At 45.3% G+C, this 22,128-nt stretch overlaps 2 protein-coding genes across 9 annotated transcripts in view; one reads left to right on the top strand and one right to left on the bottom strand.

The window, feature by feature from the left end:
* The window catches only part of CLCN6 (Cl-/H+ antiporter 6), a 72,256-nt gene that overhangs the window by 15,130 nt on the left and 34,998 nt on the right, over positions 1-22,128 (top strand). Inside the window, exon 23 of one of the 8 annotated variants that reach the window (XM_087755424.1) lies at positions 1,157-12,447. The exons of the other annotated variants lie outside the window; for them this stretch is intronic. Coding sequence (XP_087611550.1) covers positions 1,157-1,237 — 81 coding nt within the window. The 3' untranslated portion in view covers positions 1,238-12,447. Of the gene's footprint in view, positions 1-1,156; positions 12,448-22,128 lie in introns of those variants that run through there. 8 annotated transcript variants of the gene reach the window in all.
* On the bottom strand, positions 12,570-15,612 carry NPPA (natriuretic peptide A). Its single transcript, XM_009460956.2, has 3 exons — positions 15,405-15,612; positions 13,533-13,818; positions 12,570-13,267 (listed from the first exon to the last, which is right to left on the bottom strand). Exons 1-3 carry the CDS (start codon positions 15,522-15,524, stop codon positions 13,251-13,253), a joined length of 423 nt encoding a protein of 140 aa, XP_009459231.1. The 5' UTR covers positions 15,525-15,612; the 3' UTR covers positions 12,570-13,250.

Here is a 22,128-nt window from a genome sequence, read left to right as displayed (position 1 = left end):
CCTGCAAAGGGCAGGACATGCAGTCTCCTGCCTGTCTCAGGTTGGCAGCATGTGGAAGCTCTTACTGTCTTGTACCTGTTGAGAGGCCTTGAGCTCATCAGAGGCCACTAATTTGGCGTCCTCTTTGACAGCTTTATTCAAGGCCCAAAGCAGAATTTCCTGTGTGTTGGGGCAGGAGGTTTTTCTGCTGGAAGGGAACTTTCATTCTGTTCCTACTTAAAGGAGCAGCAAAATAAAGGAGTCTTTGAATGGTTTGTGCTGGATTCACTGTACTTGTCTCTTTGCCATCTACAATGCTCGGGAATAGTCAGTAGGTGTCAGTAACTTCCTGTAAACAAAATGAGAAGCTGTTCCCCTTAAGCCTGAACTGATCTGTCCCTATGAGACAGCAGTGCTTTTTCTGCCTCTTGGGGTTCCTAATAGCTACTCTGCAGAGCTTGTTGGTTGAAAACAAGAGATGTTGATTTGCTCCATGTTTAGTACAAGATGCTGTTGCAGTACTAGAGAGCAGCCTAGTTCTAAACTCTTTCAATGTGTAAAATCACTGAGGTGTTTCATCAGCTGAAACGTGTGGTTTGACTGTTTCCCCAGCAGGCTGGGAGAGGGTCCCTTTTGTGACCTGCCAGCTAGTGATGGCCAGTGTGCAGTCATGACTTAGCTAGTCTTTACCATTTCTCTGTTGTGGTCTTTAGAGCTTCCTGGAATGTATCTGATATGAGCTATCTGCAGGCATGCCATGTGGCGTACCAGAATGTCTCTAATGAAGCCATAAGAGACAGCTTTGTTATTTCCGATTACAGTTTTCACTTTCCAAAGGATTTCCTTACATCTGTGTGCTGTCTAACATGGACAGGATTTCCCTTCCTAGGCAGGGCTAACTACTGCTGTGTCCAGACATGATAGCAGCAGTTAAGCTGTCTGTTTGGGTATAGTTAAACCAGTGTCTTGCCTGTAGATAAGTGCTGGGAGAGGGAGGGGTGGTGCTTTGGTGAGATTTGAACTTGAACCCACTCTAGTTCAGCATTGGTCAAGAACTGCTTTCAGGTTCCCTCTTTTTTGGGGGTTGGAAAGAACAACAGCTCTACCATGCACGTCTCTTAGTGGCACATCTGTGATACTGACTTGTATCTTTTTTCCTCTTTTCTTCCTCTTTAAGATTGTTGGGATAATCACTCGGCACAACCTGACCCACGAATTTCTGCAGGCAAGACTGAGACAACACTATCAGACCATTTGATGCCCCTGCCCACCCTGCCCCACTGTCGGTGTGGCTACCTCCCTCTTCCAAGCCTGCACACGCGCTCGCATTCTGCTTGGACCCCACAAGGCCCAAGACTTGCCGTTTGGCTTCTCACATGCATATCAAGCCTGGGGAGCTGGAAAACATCTTGCTAGCCAGAGAATTAGAGGAGCTGCCTGAGCCCAGAGCTGTTGATTGGTCTCAGGCACTTGGTTTGACCACTCTTGATCCAGGTTTTTTCTTCTCCTGTGCCCCAGTTATCTCCTTTCTTCAGATGTTGTCCTGACACTGTATGTTCTGCTATTTTGTTTTGTTTTTTTTTTTTTTTTAAGGGTTGGAAAAAAGAACCATCTAGCTCCACTGTGTCCTGTGCAGAGAACTGCAGCATCTTTTCCCTGTCCTCCTGTATGTCTCCCTTTTCTTCTTCCTCCCTTGTTCCTGCAACTGTTGCCTTATTTGTGTGAGAAGGAGGTCGCTGTCAAGGCTGAGAGGAGATACTGAAGTTTGCAGTTATCAAATAGCTGCTCTGGAAGATGGCTTTTCTCAAAAGCAGTATTAAAAAACCCAACTCTCTGGAAATACACCTCTCTTTGTGGGTGCTCCCAATTGCCCATGTTTTTCCACTCTGGCTTCATTTGTTCCTAATTTCTTTCCTTCTTTCATGGGGAAGCATCCCTGCTGTGATGTTTTTGACAGCAGCTGACTTTTGAGAGCAGCTCAGTAGATCAGGAGTTCAAAATAGTTCAATTCCAGTTACTGTTTGGGATTATAAATATTTAATACATTTGCAGAGCATCTCAGAGAAGGCAGATCTCTTTTCCCTGTTAGATGTTGCTATTATCTCCCTGTAAGAGACTTCTAAGGCACTTTGTGGCACTCCACTTTGTCACTACCCTGGCACTTTTGCATTTCTTGGCATTTGTAGGCACTTTGTCCTTGTACTGATCCAACAGCGAGAGCCTGGGACACCTTTCCAGCTAGGGTTAAAGACCAGGGAACCTCACGTCCTCAGAGCATGGTGAAGTGTTGCTTTCTGGAGGCAAATAGAGCTGATGCTCTGTCTCTGGGCTTGGTTGAATTATCTCTGTGTCATGAGAGGAGCTGGTGTAACTTCAGGCTGCCATACAGGAGGGATACTTGGTGCTGGTGACCAACAGGCAGGATCTGCTGCGGGGTGATAAGTGGGGCTGTCTGTGCTCTAAAAATGCTTGGGATAATGTTTGCAACTGCAACAGCTGAATATCTGTAAGGGTAAAATCAGCACTTAGAAGCCAGTTGCAGCCAGTTCACTGCTTTAGCAGGTACCATCCTGGCCAGCACCTGTATTGTTCCAGCAGGTACCTGCCCTCCTGAGTTTTACATAGAGATAACCCTCAGTGGGAAGCCAGCATTGTGCCTCCAGGGGCTGCAGAGCTGATTGGCTTGATAAAGCACAGAGCATTCTCTCAGCCAAGAGACTGGGCCAAGTAACATGGGGAATGTATCCCAGAAAAGCTTCTACACTGCCTCTGAGCACTCCAGTTAACCTGTTGTCTGCCATAAGGAGCTAGCTAGATGAGAGCTGTGGCAGAAGGAAATCAGACATTATTGTATTTTCTGAATTCAAGAACTCATCTATGCTGAAGATTTTCCTGACTAAGCCTTTCCTTAGCAGAAAGAAGTTGTGCCCTTTCCTTACATGTGTCAAAACACTAAATCTGTTAAAACAGCCTCTGACTTTGTGGGAGCTGATTGTTCCAGGGCACTGCTCTGCAAACTGCTGGCTGCTGAGCCCTACTACAGTTAGGGTTAGGAGGAAGTTTTGTGCCCAGGTCACCAGCCATGGTCTAGATGTAGGGCTCTTTAAGTCACTAGAACTCTTAGATGTTCATGGCGTCTTTGCAGTCCAGATAGTTGGTAGACAGATGTATTCTCTGGTTGTGCTTGCGATAAAGACAGCTGAGTCATGGGAGGCTCTTGAATTTTGTCCAGCAGATGAGAGAGAACTTGGTCTTACAAGTGGTTCCTGAGGCCAAGTTTTAGGGTAGAATTTGTCCTTGTCATACGGTGCATGGTATGGCTCAGCTGGAAAGTTTGATTTTAGCAAAGCTGTTCGTAAGCACTTAGATTTTAATTTTTATTCCTCTCCATTGACATCTGGAGGCCTTTTTCTCACTTGGTGTTCTTCCCACCTGCTGTCTTATTAAGAGAGGAAGGGCAGATCTTCATTTGTTTTCAAGAATGGATTTATACCGTTTCCACAAAGGAGAGAGTGGGCTGTGGTATGTGCAATGGCAGTTGCAAAGGAAGCTGTGGATGTCCCAGGACCCTTTGTTAACTACGGCCGCTCTCCAGGGCTGCTTGCGAAGTGACCTATCTAAAGAGCAGGGAACACATTCGTTCTTTTCCCTTTCTTACTGTGGAACTTGCAGCAACAGCTCTTGTCTCCTCCGCTAAAATAGTTTTGCTGGCTTCTGAATATCCTAGCTCCATTTCAAATAAGGCACGCAATCTCTTAAACTTCCAAGAGTAAAGCGAAGGTGTTTTCCTACAGCCAGTATCCATATTGTGCCTTCAGCCTGGACTCCTTAGCTGGGACAGGTGTGGCATGTTCCTCAGAGCACGAGTTGGCCTTGGCTACTGCTCTTGACTTGCAAGTTCTTTCCCTGTAAGTAGAGTAAGGATGTTTTTCTTTGGGTAGTCTCTGCAGATGACTTCTAAAATGTCTGTGTTCCCTGAGCTCTGGTCTTGCACTGAGCTATCCTAAGAAACTTCCAGCACCCTTTTGCACTCCCTGAAGCTGAACTGTAGGTTTGAAATATGCTTCTGTTAACCTACCTTTCATTCAAAGGATTCGTGCTCGTGGGCAGTTACAAATCACAGGAATCCTGTTTTCATGGGATTTCAGATCACTCTAATGTGGAATTAGCAGTCCCATTCTGTCAGAGCACCTGTCAAGAATGCCCTATGTCTCTCCATGACAACTCTTTCCTCTTGCTCATGTTGAGTGACTGTGTGTGGAAAGTTCTTTCTCTTCCTGCACATGAATAGGGCTCCTTAGATTGTTTGCCTTGAGCTGGTCACGTCCTGCTTTATTTCTGTACACAAACTGCAGCAGTATATTTTGCTGCAGGATGTCTTGTCATCGCTGCTGAGGCCTGGAGTTAGGCAATCCAGACAAGACAGGCTGAAAAATCTTGTCAGGGTTTGTCTGAGCACCAGCTGCGCTTCCCCACAAGAAGGCCACTTGCTGTCAGCGCTGTCTGCTCTGCCTATGCATCTATCTTATTCAAACGTTTCAGCTGGGAAACACTTTCACTCCTTCAGTAAAGAAGTTTCAAGTGAGGATGGCGGGTGACCCTGTCAGCTGCTTTAAAGGGAAGTCTCAGTGTGCAATCACTGTTATGTAGCCTGCAGAAAGGGAATTACAAGCTCATCTGACGTTTGGAGATGCAGCATTTCCCTTCTGCTAAGGACTGATGCAAAGAGGCTTGTGTTGAATCAGTCTTGTTGTCACGCTTTGGTCACTTAATTCCTCTCTTACAACACACTAACTGCTTCTACTCTGGCTCTGGTTGCTTAGTGATTTACCAAGGAACTTCTAACATAGGTGCCTGTAACCTTTTACTCAGAGCAACACTAAAGGAATAGTAACCAAGAACTGGATTAGTATTGATGGCAAAAGTTAGGGGATAGTATGGGGCATTCTCCCCTGCCTCATGGTTTCCTGTGCAGTGTTAATTATGCAGTTTTGAATTGTTAACTTACTGTGAGCCATTCCAATGGTAGCAACTTACCTTTCCATTTGTTTTTTGCACTGTTTTTTTGTTACGAAATGATGTAAGCTAATTCCACAGTGTATATAAATTGTATTTTTTTTAAATTTGTATGAATATATTTTTATTTGAACTATGGCACTTGGGAAGTATTCATGTAACCATAACATGTCTGAGAGTAAAATGTTTGTGTGTCTCCTTCAGCACTTTTAAGGCCTTTTGATGTTTCTAGTGTTGTCTTATTTTTGCCCTTTATTATAATAAAACTAGTAGAACATGGCAATATCCAAGAACATGATTTGAGGTATATGAGTAGTTGCTATTTATGAGCCGTCTGGATCTAACAGTTTGTGCAGAAGGTGCTCTGAAGCTGGGCAAAGATAGGAATTAGTGTAATCCTTTAGGTTGCGACCACTGCAGTCCCGTGTTCCCTCACCACAGCTGTTTAAAAGGAGGGAATTACCAAATGTTTGATAAGGAGCTGAATTGTGCACATTGTGCTAGAGGTGACTGCTGCTTTTCTTACCCGAGAACTCTTGCTTTTCACCTTCCTCCCATAAATTAATGAAAGACATTTAGAGTGCAGTGTTGCATCTCTTGTTGTACAAGTGGCTTCTCCAGGATGTGAAAAATCTTAATTTTATCTTTAGCTTTTATTTAGTTTGTGGCTCTTTCCTGCTTTATCCTGCTGTCTACTTTACAGAAAAGAGCTTGTGACAATTTTTGATCTTTCATCACTTTCTTACAGGCCAAAAATGTGAGTGAGAACAGTCTTTGAGCACTGTAGAAATATCTGACCCAAAAGCTCACTGCCTTTCTATGTTTGTGCTGGTTTTGTGGATCAGGTAGCTGTGTTGTACAGGATGCACATAGTAGCTCTCTGATGCACTCTAATACGAAGTTAGCCAGCAGCTCGTCTGGCTCCTGCCCTCAGTCTCTCGCTTCGTGTGTACATAATGACAGGGAGAGCCTGAAATAGATAAAAGCATCTGTTGGGAGGGGCTGGCAGAAAATCTGTGCTCGGGAGCTAAATAAGAAGTGCCATGGTGGTCTTAATTAAGCTGTGCTCCTAGCAAGAAATCAGGGTAGAAGAGAGTCATCAGGAGAAAAGAGGGGGGGGGGAACTCTGCTTCAGCTCTGCTGCTGCCTTCAGTCACAAATGCAGTAGTGTAGGAGGGAATGAGAGAAGCATTTCCGTCCTAAAATTGAGGTGCATCAGCTGCCACTTTAGCATAACAGTAAAGGAGGAAACAGACTGTCTGTCTTTTGTCTACTTTCTCACCTCCCACCCCTGAAAAAAGGGGTGGGAGAGGTGGGTCTGTCCATGCTTACAGACACAGCTTGACAATTTGGTGTAATGGCAAGTTCCTTGCAGCCAAACCTACTAAAGCAGCCAGCTGGACTGATGCAGGTACCAGGCACTTGGTTAGAGCCTTTGTCAGCTTTAGGGCTGCTTTGTGTGTCAAGATTATATGCAAGGTGATTCCTATTGCAGCGAATAAAAGCAGTAGTTTCTTGCCTGAAGAAGGAGGTATGAAAAACAGTTATAAGTGGTGGTTTGTCTTGCATTTTATCATGGGTGATAGAGGTGGTTACTAGAAAAGCTGTGTAAAACATTTATACTTAAAGCAGCCAACTTCATGTTTAGATTAAAATCTGTTTCTACCAAGGTTTATAGACTCATTGAATCCAACCATGTGTCATTATCCCCATACCTGTAAACTGTGTATCTAGCAGAAGAATTTAGTGTTGTTCAGTGAGATTTTTTTTTTTTTTTTAATTTTTGCTTTGCTTTGCTGGTGAGATACAAGCTGCCTACTTCAGCATGTGTGCATACACATACAGGCGTGTATCATGCAGCACACACAGGAAGAAACAGAGGATGGCCGCCCTGAGCTTCAGCTGCGCTTGTGTGTAAGATGAGAGAATGAAGCTGCTCTTCTTGTCCAGGGTGCTGAAGCGCTTTTCGGCGGCAGTGGGATACACTCAGCCTCTTCAGCATCCACTGTAGCTTTTCAAATGCAGTGTGTGAAAGAGCTTGTTCATAGCTGGAATGAGATGGCAGTGAGTTCCACCACTCTCTGGGAAGTGAGGGGTATCAGTTTGTGAGGTTCAAACGTTGAGATCACTGTTTAAAAGTAAGCAGGGTGTCCCTTTCTCTGGGCTGTTCCAAAACTGCAGAAAAAAAAGCACGAATTGCTGTATGGGTGATATGTGGTTTAACACACATTTTAGTGATTCTTAAGCATCTAGGAGCAGGAGACTGGAACCCATACATACCAGTTTGAATAGATGAACGTAGAAAACAATACTGTGTTGAAGAACTTATGACTAACAGAACAGACAGGACAACCCTGAGACTCTTGCTGACTCCCCCAGCAGCTCCTTGATGCTTATACTAGAGAATATCTCTGTGGCATGGCCGACTTTACTCATTGATTTTATCTTTCTTTTGCTTCTTCTGAATTCTCAGCATAGCAGGCCTGACCCTAGGTGCCTTCTCACTACCTTCTGTTTTCTTAAAACTTCCCCTCCTCCCAACTCTCTTTCTGTACAAGATTCTGCTGGTTTTCCAAGAGAGCATTCAGGAGATGGGAAGGTAGGGGGAAGGCCTTACAAATCCTCCTTCCTTCCTCCCTTCCCACATAAAAGACCCCAAACTGTGATTACAATTGTAAGCCTTGGACTTCCTGACTTTATTGAAGATGGAACCTTGTTTTTTTAATCAGTTTTGCTGCATACTGTGCAAGTTGTTGACCCCATCTCTTAATAGGACTGATGGTGAGATGATCTAGAAGGGGTTAAGGTGGGCATCTTGTATGCGTCTGTATACGGGGTTTCAGCATTTCTCAAGAAAGCAGCAGGGACATAAGGCATAGTGTCTTTCAGGGTATGGAACAGCTTATCCCTTATTCAGGGATAGAATCTGCTGCTAGGAAAACAAAATACAGGCATGGTATAACCTTCTGTTTACAAAGGGCAAGTTGTACTGTTTAGAGGAGGGGAACTGATGTGCTCAGGATTCTTTGAACTAGGAACCCAAGTTGTACTAATTCCTTTTGTTGTGTTCAGATAGGATGATGGGAAGGCTGGCCTCAGAAACTATTACAAGCATCAGTGAAAAGGACCAAAAGCAGCAGCTGTTTCTTGTTGCCAGTAGTGATGTACAAGAGCCCATCCTGTTGTCTTAAAGTTTCTTCCTGCCTTTTTGTTTCACTCTGGTGTTTTCCTTCTCCTCGCTGTGAGACTGATCTTGAAACCTCTTCTCTTTATACTTGCAGTGATGGCAGGAATAAGACTCAAAGAACAAAGCTCACTGCATTCTATCACTTCCTCTGGTAAGGGAATGGGGATTGGAGCCAGCAGAAAATTCCCATTGAAAGTTATTTGTCCATGGCAGCTGTCACTGGAGTGGCAATGGTTCAGCTCCAGCAGGGAATGACAGCACAGGGACATCTGCTGCAAGAAACGTTCTTGATTTGTTTGAAGATATTTCACACCTCAAAGGTGTGAGAAAAGCATCAGAAAAGATCCCCCTTCCTTTACCTCTCAGCAATATCTCTGGACTCTTTCTTCTTTAGTGTGAAAATTCAGACAAGTGTTGGACAACTGGGTGCCAGCTGTCTAATGGGAGCTGTACCTCTGGGTAAGCATGTGAGAGACTTGGGGAGAGGGTGTTCTCAACACGACAGAGTTGTCAACAGGCTTTCTGCTAAATTCTGAACTGTATGGCCGTATTGCTGGTAGCCTCTGTCTTTGGGCGTGGTGCCAGCAAACTATTGTCTGTAAAGAGTTGCTGCCTAGGATGACTGGGACACACTTATCAAGCAGATGTCAATCAGCAAAGGCCTTTGGGGGCCAAGCTTCAGTGAAAGTAAATCAAGCAAGCTGGATATGGCCAGATTGTTATGCAAATTGGCACAGCTCCACGCTTCCCTGCAGCAGCGGAGGATGTGTGTCCTATACTTCACATACAATTTCTTAGAGAAACAAAGCAGTGGTGACAGCTCCTGCTGGCATTCTTGCTTGCAGACTGGGATTTCAGTGAAACATTTCATCTAGTGGGAAGCTGGAAAGGGATAGTGCCGTGTCTGAGGAGGAAAGAAACCCTTAAATCTAATTTTCAAAAAAACCCCACACCAACCAGACCACTTTTCCAAATGAGGCTCATGCCTTACAGTATGCATGAAGCATGCTAGTGTAATTACTGTATTTCAAAGTTCAAAGGAAAGAAAGCTCCTGAATTATGCACTGCCAGTCAGGGTTACTGCCAGAAGCTATTAGGAAGTGAGTATGAAGTCTGGCATTGCAGGAGGTGGCAAATGTCCTTAGAGCTGGGTGGAGGGTTTTAGCCTGGTTCCTCTCTGATCCCACTGGAATATTTCTTCCTTTGCACAATGAGCGTGATAGCACTTGGATGCATCCTAGGTGCTGTGTTGTGGGGGGGTTGATTAAGGTTTATAAAGCACTGTGATGACTGACAGGGTGGAAGAGGGCAGGATTTCAGGACCCTGCCCCATTCTCAGTGCTGAATAGTTACTTGGAATCTAACCGGCATTAGCTGCTTTTGACATCAGCTCTTGCTTTGCAGTGATAGTTTTGTCCCGAAGGCATCCTGTGGTTAGACTGTTTCTGAATTGTTTACAATTACAAGCTACACTGATTCCCTGTCTTGGGGCTAACTCACAGCACAGTTTCTAAAGCAAAACTCTGAAGTGCTTGTTTGGTTGTATGGCCACTAGCCTTTTTCCTACACTGTTATTGACACATCACCAACCTTCCCTTCCCTTCCCCTAAGGGAAGTTTCTCTAGAAGACTTGAAATGAGTTTTGGATAGATGTGAAGACTTAGTAGGAATTAACATAGAAATGAACATTAACGTATCTTCAGTTCATGCCCTCAGAAGAGTCTGGTACTTCTTGTTTCTCCTCCAGTCCAATCCCATATTTTCCTCCAAAAAGTTCTTATCAGGATGAGTTTCCAAAACTTACAGGCACCAAGGGTGGATCCACTGCAAACCTGAAGGAAGCAACCTCACATTTAGATGTGGGTCTGTGCAGAACTGGCTACTGCTGGAAGAGAGCAAGGCCTAGTTAAAAGGAATACCTTCATTCTTTCATGGACAGCATGTACAACTGTGCAAATCCAGCAGCAGAAGATAGAAAAGGCTGTCAGGTTAGCACCTGATGTGTACATGGGATGACAGGACTGTCCTTTGAATCTTTCAGCCATGAACACAAGTCCAAGTTGCTGCAAAGTAAGGTAGAGGATGAACGTGTAATGCATCCAATGCTGTGGTAACTGCTTGTGCCTCTTTTCTTTCCCTGCTGTAAAGGTCAGCCTCCTGTGGCACTTGCCCTTGATACTGCTGGGTCACAGCGTATGTGGCTGTTCTGTGAAACAGATGATAAATTAATTCACTTGCTAGCTTGCTCCAGGATGCTTCATTTCTGCACCTACAGGCTGAAATTCATGGCCTCGCTGAAAGCAAGTTCCTAGTTGAGCCTTTTATGTTTTCTGTATGCACCCTCTTGGCCACAGTCTTTCTGTACCCTCTTTAGAAAGCAATCAGTACAGCTCTACAGAGACATTTAGCTTTCAGTTGTCCTTGCTTTCTCCATAAGCAGTGGGCTGCTTTCGTCTATATGCTTGTTGGGACTGGCTATTCCCAAGACTGTCCTCTGCTCTCTCTGATCCAGCTCTCACGGCAACAGTGGTAGCTTTGCTTGTCCTTGGGGGTGATGCTCTTTGCCTGTAGAGCCGATCAGTGCTAAGTTTCTCTCATTCAGCTTTTCCAAGTGCTTGTTTCTGTGTGCAGTCCTATTCTGACCTGGCTGTGAGATTTCCCTGGGGGAGCTTTACAGCTCAGTGTGTTTATGGGAGTAGCAGTAAAAATCCAGCCACAGAGATGCTTTTTTCCTAGATTGCCTACTCTCAATTAGGTTCTCCCAGACCTCAGGGTCTATTAACATACTGTCTGCAAGCCAATACAGACTTGTTCCACCGGGAACTGGCTTGCTGTTAATACTGGACCCACCTGGCTTTGGGTCAGGCAGCGCCAACTCTTCTTGCCATTTTTAGCACATTCCACTGAACTCATTAGTGTTTTGTGCCCCGAGGGGCTGACAGGGAGGGACAATTTACAGTGTCTGTGAAAGTTTTGCTTGACTGGGTAAACTTCAGCTCCAGCAAGGGCTATTATTGTTAGAGAATCGTTTTTACTTTCCTTTATAGCAGCACATGGGAAGTCAGGCTGTTGCCTGTTGCTAATGTGGAGGGATCCACCTGCGTGTTCTCATCTTGCTGCAGTGGGAAACACGTGGCTGCAGGTGTGTGTTTGGAAAGCCTGTTTGAGAAGACAAAGCCCCATTGTCCCCACAAAGGCTCCCCAAAGGGTAACTTCACACCACCTCGATTTATGAAACTGCCTCTGAGTAAACGCAAAGTCGCTGTAGCTTTTCACTGCAGAGATGTCTCATGGTAGCTGCTGGGAGTCTTGACCTGGGAATCAGTTCTCCTGCCAGGGAAACCTACGTGGGCACTATTGCACAGTGTTTTATCTTTGGCTGGCGCTGCTGGAAGGAGAGGCTCTCACATGTGATTTGTATCACACAATGGGTGGTGTTTCCCATTGGAGTGGAGCAAAACGATTCCCTCAGAGTAGGCTTCTGCTCTTCTTCCCTAGGGAAGAACCACAAGGCCCGGCATGGTAGGGAGCATGCCGCTGCCTCTCAGCAGTACAGGGAGTGACTGGGAGGGCGGCTTGTCATAAAAGTGATGTGCGACATAAGCCCTGTTAAAGTGGTACAGCAGCCTTAGCTGTAAACAGGCATGTGCAGGAGTGGTGTGTCGTTCAGCACTCAAACTTACAGTTTCACTGTAGCTATGGTTCCTGAGAGCTGTTGTCAGCAACTGTTACGGCTCTGACACATCTGCCTCCATGTAGCCTATCTTGACCAGGTGTCATTCCCTCCCTCTGCATATATGCATAAGCGAAGTCAGAATTAACCTTCTGCAGTTGAGTCTGTCCTGGTGTGCTGCTGTATTCTTAGGCCCTGAACGAGCTTTTTGGGGTGCTCGAGTAATGGATGCTGGGACCGAGACCCAAAACTAAATGCTCAAAATAAGTTTCTAGCGGTATGTGCAATCACAGGACAGTTGCATTGAGTCTGGGCTCAATGCCATTGCTGTGGCTGACTTGGGAATCCAAGCTACTTGGTCCTTTGGGTGCTAACTGAATGTGGTCTTGGCAATATAACCGGGGAGACGGACGGACAGACGGAATGTGGTTTGGGCCAAATTCAGATCATAGGTGTGAAATCTAGCTACAAAGGCTTAAATGAAACCTTTATCAGACTTGTAGTGTTCCCATTAGCCATGTTTAGAAAAACTTTATGAGGGGCCATTCCCAGCAAGTGATGAATGTTATGTACAAGCTGCTTTGTAATTGGAGTAATCCCACCTGCCCTCACATGAGAAATACCACGATAGGATTCAAGCCCGTTGAAGATCCACCAAGAAACACTGGGGATCAGCACCTCAGCCACATGCAGAGTGAAACAAGACACAGTTAATGATGTATCTTTCTGTTGATGCTTGTAACCTTTATTTGGTCAGTGCTAGAAAGCATATACAATGAATTCCCTTTCCTCCCTCTGGTTATCTTGAAGCTTGTGGAGTGTTATGATATTTCTTATTTCTTTTCATGTAAATTTTGCTTACATGAGGGATTTGTGGCAGTTCCTGTGACTGAATAATCTATACCAGTGAAAGGTCTCTCTTGTTACTGAAACCCTGTCTGTAGGAGGACTCATGCTGGTCTGTCAGTGTTGAGCAAGCTTTTTTTTGTGCTAAGCTGTTATAATTTCGTAGTGCAGAGGGAAAAACTCTAGTGAAAAACTCATTTTCGTTTCTACCAAGTTCTTACTTTCTCTGTCTTGTATAAGATCCAGCCTTGTGGGTAGCAGAGTACCAATAAAACCTAGGCTTTTGACTTCAGGAAAATACAAGAAATTTTAATGCAACAGACAGGAGAGAGGTCCAGCATAGATGTCTAAAGTGTTAGTTTTATTTAAAGATGGTCTCTTGGTGCTAGAGTAAGAAATGTTCTTTAAAAAACATCAAATAAATAAATAAATAAATAAATAAAAATAGGAATCACTTTCTGTTGAAGAGCTTAGAAAGCATCCGGCTTTCATCTTGGGAGGAACGGGTACTGTAAAGCATTCTTCAGAGTAGGGTATAGGGAGGTTGTCCTAATTCTTCCTGGAACCTGCAAGCCAAACATGAAATAAATGTTACTAGCATCTGTTTCTCTCTCAGTATATGCCACTACCGTCAGCAGTGCTTTTACCTAGCAAATCAATAGACACAGGGTTTCTTTTGAAAAACCAATACTAGCTTAAATATTAGGCTAAAATAAATTCCTTTCTTAGACTGTGTCTTATTAAAGACTTCAGTGAGAACCTGCTCCTCCCTTGTCACATGACACAGATGCAGTCTGTTCTGTTCAGCGAAATGGCTTAGGCGGGACTCACCGTTGCAACCCATTCCACTCAGGGAGCCGATTCTATCAATTCTCCTCCCGAAGCAGCCAGAATCTCTCATCATCCTGGGCATCTGCAGCCCCCTCAGTCTCTTGAGGAAGGGGTCCCTGTAGGACAGAGGGGTGCTGGGTGCTAGCCTGGGTTCAGCCTTCTGGTCTTCACTGTCATCTATGAGTTCTGGTGGGATCTCCTCCTGGGTTTTGGGTTCTTGCAGGTCAGGATTGGACTCCAGGGCTTCAATCATTGCAAACTTCTCCTCCAGTCTCTCTAGCAGAGCCTACAAGAGAAGGATTAATTTCATGAAACTCCCAGTTTCATGGTCATTTGCTAGCTCTTTCAGTCATCCAATTCTGCATTCATAGCCAGCCCTAGGGAGACTGTCAGGTTGGATCCCAGCGTTGCTGGTGGTACTTGAGCTCTGTCGTCCGCAGTAAATCCCTGTTTACATTAATTCCACCTATGGGTAGCTCTAGCTGAGAGCTGATTGAAGCTGCTTGCCACCAAAGTGTATCTTACTGGCAAGGTTAAAAGACCTCTTGGCAGAGGAAAAAAAGCAAGGTCTGAGTTGCACAGGGAGATGCTACTCAACCCGTCGGTGGTATACAATCTCAAAATAGTTCTGAATCCATAGTCCACTCCCATGTTCTCAGAAGTTGCCTGCAATGCTGCTTGCCAGCAGTTGACTTTCTCTTCTGTTTTGTTTTTTTTTTGGCCAAGACCATCTGCTTGCTTGTCACCCCTGGCCATTTCAATGGACATCAGTTGGAGAAGCTCTTGGTGTTTTCACTAGTCTCTGCCCCAGGAGTTACAGGATTGCTGCTCCTTAAAAACATGCATCTCCCTGAAAGTACCTGTATGCTAAGTTTATGTCTGCTCTGTGACTTCTTTCTGGGTACCATTCTCTATAATTTATAAGGCTTTGTGTAACAGGGATCAGATAACCTCCTCAAGGGCAGCTTAACCAATTAGAGGAATCTAATTGTCCATCTCTAGAAGCAGAGTGGAGTGAGCCTTATGGCTTGCTTGACAGTGAATACATTTGGAAGCCACTGTTCTCGGCTAGCTGCTGGAAACAGCCTAGAGGCATGGGGCAGTTTTAGCTTTGGCTGACACTGTCCTAACCATCTTAGGGAGTTTGTTCTCAGGGTCTGATGCTGTGAGAAGCTGGTCACTGGTACCAGTCCAAGGAAAGATTTGAGCTTTCAGACTTCATCTTGCAAGACTGAGTCTTAAGCTTGTATTGGGCTGCAACAATGGATGTTCTCTATCATTCATTAAAATATGCACCTGGTAATTTCATAGTTCTAGAAGCTTTTCTGGATGAGTCACACTAAATGATCATACTATTCCTCTAGCAGTTTTTCTAAAAGTTTCACTTTGGGTGCGCCACTTTACCTCCTCATCTCCCATTCACAGGCAGCCAATTCTCTTAAATCCACAAAGCTAGAGCTGTATGGCTACCCTGCTTCACCGTTCCTGCCATTTAATGGGATAAACAGGAGCCCACCTGAAAGTTTTCTATTTGTTCTTAGAGAGCTACTGTGATGATTTTTTTTCCCTCTCTGGAACTTTGCTCTCAGGAAGGTGGATCTTTACAAGACAAAGAACCGAAAACCCAAAGCAGACATCCCACAACATCAGAATTTTGTTTCCCACTGCTACCCAGGAGCTCAATTGAACCCAGAAGTGGAGGATATTGCTCTACAGAGCTTCTTTGAACCCCTGTGAAGAACTGAGACTTTGTCCCCCGGCATGTGACCGCTGATGCGGCTATCCGATCGTGCAAAAGAAAGGCAAAAACATCACCTCACACTCTGCTAAACCCCCCAAAAGTTTAACCTTGCAAAAGAAGAGAGTCCTCACCTCCATGCTGGCCAGTTCTTTGGCAGGGCTGAGGCTGTAGATAGGGTTGGCTCTGGTGGACTGGAGTTGGATGAGCAGCAGCAAGAAGAAGCCACAAGAAAATGAGCCTTTAGTGTCCATAGCGCTGGGTTCGTTGGGAGTAGGGAAGTTCAAGCTGTTTCTTCTGAGATGTCTCTTCAGGTCTCTTTCTTCCTTGTCCTATCCTCTCTCTTCCGAAGCTTGTCTTTTATACTCTTCGGGTGTGATCTCTGCTTCCTAGGTTATCAGTGGATTTATCTGGGGCACATTCCAGTCCCACAGCAGGCATGCAGCTCTGTCAAGGGAAGATTCCCTTTATTAGCTGTCATTAGGCAGCAGCTGCTGTTGCTGAGGAATGTATGTCACAAGTCAGTGATTTCATGTCACTCCCCCTCCTCTTGATACCAGGCGCTGTGATTACATAGTCCAGTTGGAAATTCTTAGCAATTTTCTTTCAAGAGACCCCTATGGTCAGATTTACGGAGATGGGAAACAACCCTGAAACTGTTCTAAACTCTGCTCAGTTAGAAGCTTTCCATAGGGAAATTACCTTTTACAGGGAAAACAATAGGCTTTTCAGATGAGTATTTGGTGGAGAGTAAAGGCTGAAGATAAATCTACTTTTAGGACACCTAAAGTATTGTGCACACTTTCCTTCTATATATGGAATATGCACAGCCACCGCATACCATGGAGTGTGCTGAAAATCCCAGGTTTGGGCCACTTCTCTTTTCCCATTGCTGTTGAGGTGATATCACCGTTGAGACTTTGTGTTTGTATGTTGCCAACAACAGAGGCGCTCCGATCTGCACCTCAATACAGACGATAACTTCTAGACTGGCTCTGCAGGGACACCGCGTACCTCCAGCCCCTCCCGACAACTGACTTCGGCACCATTGAAAAACACTAGTCTTTATTAACAGCTAAACATTTAAATCAATGGGATTTCTTTAGACATCGATGGTAAGGCTTGACCCTATATCAATAAAATTTAAAGAAGAGATGGTCAGATTCAGGAATAATCTTCTTGTACCGTCATACAAGAAAGCAACTTCTCGACGAGAACTTTAGATAGATGGCTTTCGGTGTTATTCAGCAAAGCTATCAGAATCTGGCCCCAAGGAAGAATAAATGGATTTGTGTATATGTGTGTTTTGGGAGGGGTTAAAATTAAATGTTTAGTTTAATATATTAAAGTCAAAAAGTATTTATTTCTTTGAGAGCTGAAGTTTTCAAGATTAGCTAAAAACGCCTGTGCTTAAATGAGAAATTACAAAAATGCAGATTTGCTGCAAATTCCTCTTCCAGCATTGTCTTTGTGCGTATAGTGCAACTAAAAATTAATCTTTTTTAGAGAACTGCAGGAGAGTTCTAAATCGCGAAGCATATTGCTTATCCTGCGTTTTCCTAACGTTTCTTGTTATTCTAAATTGAAACAAGAATGCATATATGAGCAAGTTGAATATGTCAGTCTAGTAATAATTTGTTGACTTTTAATACAAATACAGATCTTGAAAGAATCTCCTGAGTACAGTTTCTAAATAATAATAGAACGATAAAATATTTCTCATGTCTTAAATGTCTTAACATGGTGTTTGTGTACAAACATGTGCACACACCGTTCACATGATCAGCTACCAAAATTATACTAGAAAGGACATTCTCAAGGTTGTGAAGTCAAGCTCAAATGCTACTTTTTCCTAATATAGCCCAAAGTCAGCCCAGCTCCGCATGTGTTCTGATGAAGCCCTTTATTATAAGAGCACTCCCTATTTTTCCCCAATGCTTTCTTTTTTTCAGTACATGGAGGCAGTACTCATTTTTTGTATTATTGTGTGTCCCAACATGTTCTTATTTTGTGCTATTAAGAAAGAACTAAGATCCTGATAGCTTTTGGTTTGTTTTTTTTGTTTGTTTGTTTTTTAAATTAAAACTCCATACTGCAGCGTCTGTATAATTCACTAATTAGTTACAAGTATTCTCTTACTGCTGCTCTTGGGTGTGTATGAGTTTGTTTGCACCAGGGCGTAACTTCATTTTGTAAACGGAGAAAGTGTGAGAAGATAAACCAGAATTATTCATTAATATTGAGTGTCCAAATGAAGATAACTAGGTTCTGTTATTGTTTTATTTTTTGTTTCTTTCCTTTCACCCCCCCTCACCCTCTAAGTATTCTCTAGCGCTGTCTCTGTGCAAAAACATTCTGTTGCTCAATCTGAGTTTTGTGCGAGAGCTCAGCACATCTGTAAAGCAACCTCGGGGGCACAAACCCAGCAGCAAGAAACCGAGGAACACAATACCAGGCACAGGTGTGAAATATTTAGCTTTGAGTGACCTGTCCCTGTGAAACAAACTAATATTCCGGGATTGTATTCAATAACCTGGACACAGAGATACTCCTTTCTTTTACTGGTTTGTTCCTTTTCCATCTTCTGTATTCCGCAGCAGATAAATGAGATGTAGGGGCCTGACTTCAGCCTTGACAATGCTTTTCTAAGGCAGGGAGATTTCTGTGTACTATTTCATGTACTATGTATGGAAGTACATAGATGGGATAAAATGGCTGACCGTCACAGTAGCTATTGCATTTTCAAAGCCAAATTCTGCCCTCCATTATCCATTTCTCAATCCTGCCAAAGCAAATGGAGTGTAAACTGTCAGAACTCAGCTCATCGTTGTTGAAGCTATAAAGCTCACTTGTTTGCTTGCTTGTGGTACCTCGGTATCATCACTCTGGCAAGATTAATATGAACTCTAGGCTTTATAGCCCAGCAGTGGCTAGTCAGGGTCCAAGCATTGCCCATGCTCAGCTGGCCATTTGCCTAGTAAAACCCCTGTTGGAGTCTTAACAGGGCAGCAAGTTCTTATAAAAAGCATACTGTGACCGGTTTTAGGGTTGGGAAATTAGGACATTTCCCCAGCATCCCAGGGCATGAGCTAGGAGGTGTGGGGACATGAGGCTCCATTAGAAAGCAGCACCGGTTGCTCAGAGCAGAGAGGGAGAGCACCAAGGGTGCTGCTGGCAGCCCCGTGTGGATCCCTATGAGGAGGAGGAGGAGGGTACACGGAGAGAGCTCAGCTGAGGGTGACACTGCCCCTTCCCCAGCAGGATGGTGAGATGTCCTTGTTTTTCAGGACTGTAAGCCTAGGGGCTGGTGTCATGTGGATTCCTTCTGCTGATAGATCTGTCCTAACCGATGCCCCTACCTGCTGCACATCCTTCCAGTGATGTCCATTCTCCTATTGCCATTGTGCAGCTGAAGAGTGCTAGAGTGTGAGCTGATCATAGTCCTGTTCTGAGGAAGAGGCTGGATTTGGATTCCTTTCATCTCCCAGTGACGAAACCCTGTGACAAGACTATGCCGTACCCTACCCAAGCTCTCTTTCCCTGCCTCGCAATTCAGTTGGATTAAGAAGACGTGAGGCCACCAGTGCAGGAAACAAAAGGGACATGTAATCACGTCTGGTGCAGGGCATGCAGCACCAAGATCATAGGACAGGCCATACTGCAATTAAGATAGTTAAGTGGTGCCTCACTTTTTCCATGGGGGAGGAAACTTATTTTCATCCCAAACATGGGTTGTTTCTCCTGCTGATCGGGATATGTGATCTCTGTGATGTGGCTGCCCCTTCCTTTGCTGGGCTCTCCAGGCTCAATGCGGGCAGCATGGGCCCTGCCTCTCTCGGTTCCTTTCGAGCAGGGTGTTTGGCAATGCCTGCAGCCTTTCTGTCTGTTTAGGGCTCCCTGTGCTTCACAGCCTTGTCTGGAGAGGGCTTTGCACAACACCTGGGGAGAAGAGCGAGGGGGACTTCGCTGAAGCCAAGCGACATGAGCTTGGGGAAAAGCGTTCGTGCAAACTGCGCTGGGCCGGGTGAGCGGGGCTTGGCTGTGCTCCGGGCCCGGGCAGGGGGAGGCAGTCCTCCGGGAGCCGCGGGGCCGAGCCCCGGGCCGGCGGGGGCAGCCCCGGGCCGGCGAGGGGCCCAGCGGGGCCGGCGCTCGGCGAGCGGGGCGACTGGCGTCTGTCCCGGGTCCTGAAGGCCTGGCGGCCCTTCGCCCGCAGCGGCAGCCGTTGCCAAGTGTATTTTTAAAGCGATGTATCCCTTCTGTCCTTAGTGGCACCCCGTGCCGGTCCGCCGTGCCAAACTTGGCCCCGATACCAGCGGCTTAGCCCATGGGTCAGGGGCGCGTGTAGGACGCTACCTGGAATTAACCCCAAGGTCAGTGCCCACCTCCTGGGAGGATTCACAGCTAGCGGCGGTGAAGCCATTGGGAAAGGCATCCCAGCTCACTGCCACGGTCCCAGAGCTGGCATCGGTGCCTGACAGTGCCCCTCCGGTGCAGCACGGAGGGTCACTGGACTGATCATTGTCCTGGAAGGATGCAGCCACCATCCTTCCTGCTGCTGCGACCCTCCAGCAGAGGCTTGTCCAGGCTGGGAGGGATGCTCTGGCCAGGGTCGGGACTGAGCCCTTAGGGCAGAGGGAGAGAAGTGCTCTGGAGGAGTTTTCTGTATCTTTGACCATGTGCTACGCCATGACCACAAAAACACTCGCAAAAGGCAATGCAGGCTTTGTACAAAAGTTTATTGCTCCGTACCTCACCCCTGCAGAGGCTCCAGGGGCAGCCTGGCTGTCCGGCTGCTGGACACCAGCCTGGAGGCTCCTGAAGCGCTTGGGAGCTGGTCCCAGCTTCAGCTTCTCCCTCTCCTCCAGAAACCTGGGAGAGAAGGGCAGAGAGCTGCTGGGGCAGCCACTCCGAGGCTTTCAGCCAGGGACAGCGGCTGCCCCGGCCACCTCCGCTTTGGATGGATCATTTCTCCTCCATGGGGGAGAGAAGTGGGGGGAATCGGAAATTTTCCTCTGTCTGCAGCAGCTCCCAACAGCTTTTTCTTCTCTGTATACATATTTTTGTGCTATGTGAATAAACCACATCCTGAGGTTTGGGTTTAGGAGATTTCCCTTCCTTGTAAGTTCATGTGATGATGGTTCTTGCCTTCCTCTGGCATTGGTGGCAAACCCTTCCCTCTACAGCTAAGAGGCACTAATCTTTTAGTGGCCTAAAAGTCAGCCTTGAGCGATGGTATAGCTGACCCCTTTGCTATAAACGTTACTTGCTCTCCAGCCATGCCTTGGCTACAGCAGTGAATCAGTCACCACCATCTCCTCAGCTCCCACCATCTTTCCAATAAATAATGGTGTTCTGTCCCCCACAGCTTGGGTTGGAGTGAGAAATTCCTGTGGAACAAATGCTATTTCCAGAAAGCCCAGGGGCCTTGCCCAAAGAGAGGGATTTTGTAGATCTTTGGATTTAGGCTCCTCAGATAAAAGTGTCTGAATTACCAATTTGGCGACTGTAACAGGCAGCCTGTTTGTATGAAACTTTCATTTTGCCTCAGAGCTCTACAGCAGTTTCTTATTAACTTTCAGTAAAATTTTTGGCGTATCTCCTGTGTGAGTGGCAAAATACAACTACAAATGAGTACAATTTCCACTGATCCGGGAGTGCAAATCACGATGACCCTGTTAGATCCTTACAGAATGAAAGGCGGAACCCATGATATCCAGTGGGCAGTCCAGCAGACAGGGTCCTTTCAATCACTGTCTGGGTAATATTAAAGCAATTACACTAAGTCTCTGCCTTCTGCCCTCCTCGTTTGCTTAGCCAGTACAGTCATAAATCTCTCTGATTTCACTTGATATGCAGTGATTTCTTCTTGGGCCTTTATTTCAGAGACTGTCCTAAAGCTCAGCAAAGCCAAAGCAAGCCTTTCCTCTGAGTTCGGAGGGTTTTGAACTGAACTGTTTTGGTCTTATTACTGCTAGGTGCTGTATGAACAAACAACAACATACATTACGTTTTTACATTTCCTTCCCCCATTTTCTTGCCCTTCTGTTCTACAAATCTATCCACAGCTGACATAATTTATCTTAGCTTGGAAGCAAACTAGCAATATCAGCTGGTGTGGGACAATGATCTCTGCATCCAGCAGTCTTAACAGTTGGCAAGTGGTTTTGTTTAAAGCATCACAGCAATGAAGAATCTGGCAGAGAAATGAGGTGCGTGTTTTGAAAGTAGAGTACATGAATGAAGGAAGCTCACATCAGGTGGGAGTGTTATGTTGATACAGAATAAAGGCAGATAGCTAAGGTGAGAATGTGGATCATCCTTGATTTTGTGTGTAGTAAACACAGATGGGAGTGGAAAGGGATAAAGCAGTGAGAGTGTATAGGATCTGTGTGATGACCAAGGGAAATAAATACAACTTAGCCCTCTAATAATAAACTAGGAAGACTAGAGTCTTGGATGAGACCAAATCTTGATTGCTGCCTAGCACCACTTACAAGGCTTTTCTCCTTGGTAGCTTCTGTAATCCTAGTCTCTAAATTTGTGCACTGCTGCTTAGTGGAGATGGAAATGACACAGCTAGAGATGAGCTTCCCCCATCTGACTGGCATGCTAACTTCAAAGGTTAGCTTTGATTATTTAAATGCTAATAGAACTCAGCAAATTACCTAAAGTACAAACAGACCTGGCTTCAGTCCTAAGGATCTAATTATAGAGCCTTTTATGTGAAATAAATTGTTCTTGCTTTCTGAAAAGTGGCTTTTTAAAATGTTCACACAAAATGTCAGGTGATGGGATGGCACATTACCAGCTCAGCCTCTGTGGAATTGAAGCTCTTATCTGTTTCTTATTCATCTTCCG

This window comes from Nipponia nippon, unplaced genomic scaffold (genome assembly GCF_047370975.1).
Source record: "Nipponia nippon isolate SJK-2023a ecotype South Korea unplaced genomic scaffold, ASM4737097v1 scaffold_19, whole genome shotgun sequence".
NCBI lineage: Eukaryota > Metazoa > Chordata > Aves > Pelecaniformes > Threskiornithidae > Nipponia > Nipponia nippon.
The sequence above is the reverse complement of the archived record's forward strand: the minus strand, read 5'-3'. Positions and strand labels throughout refer to the sequence as shown.

Coding starts and splice junctions, on each gene's coding strand:
- NPPA (XM_009460956.2), bottom strand. CDS start 15,524: ATGGACACTAAAGGCTCATTTTCTTGTGGCTTCTTCTTGCTGCTGCTC. Junction 13,819..15,404: donor AAGAACTGGCCAGCATGGAG/GTGAGGACTCTC, acceptor CTTCTCTTGTAG/GCTCTGCTAGAGAGACTGGA.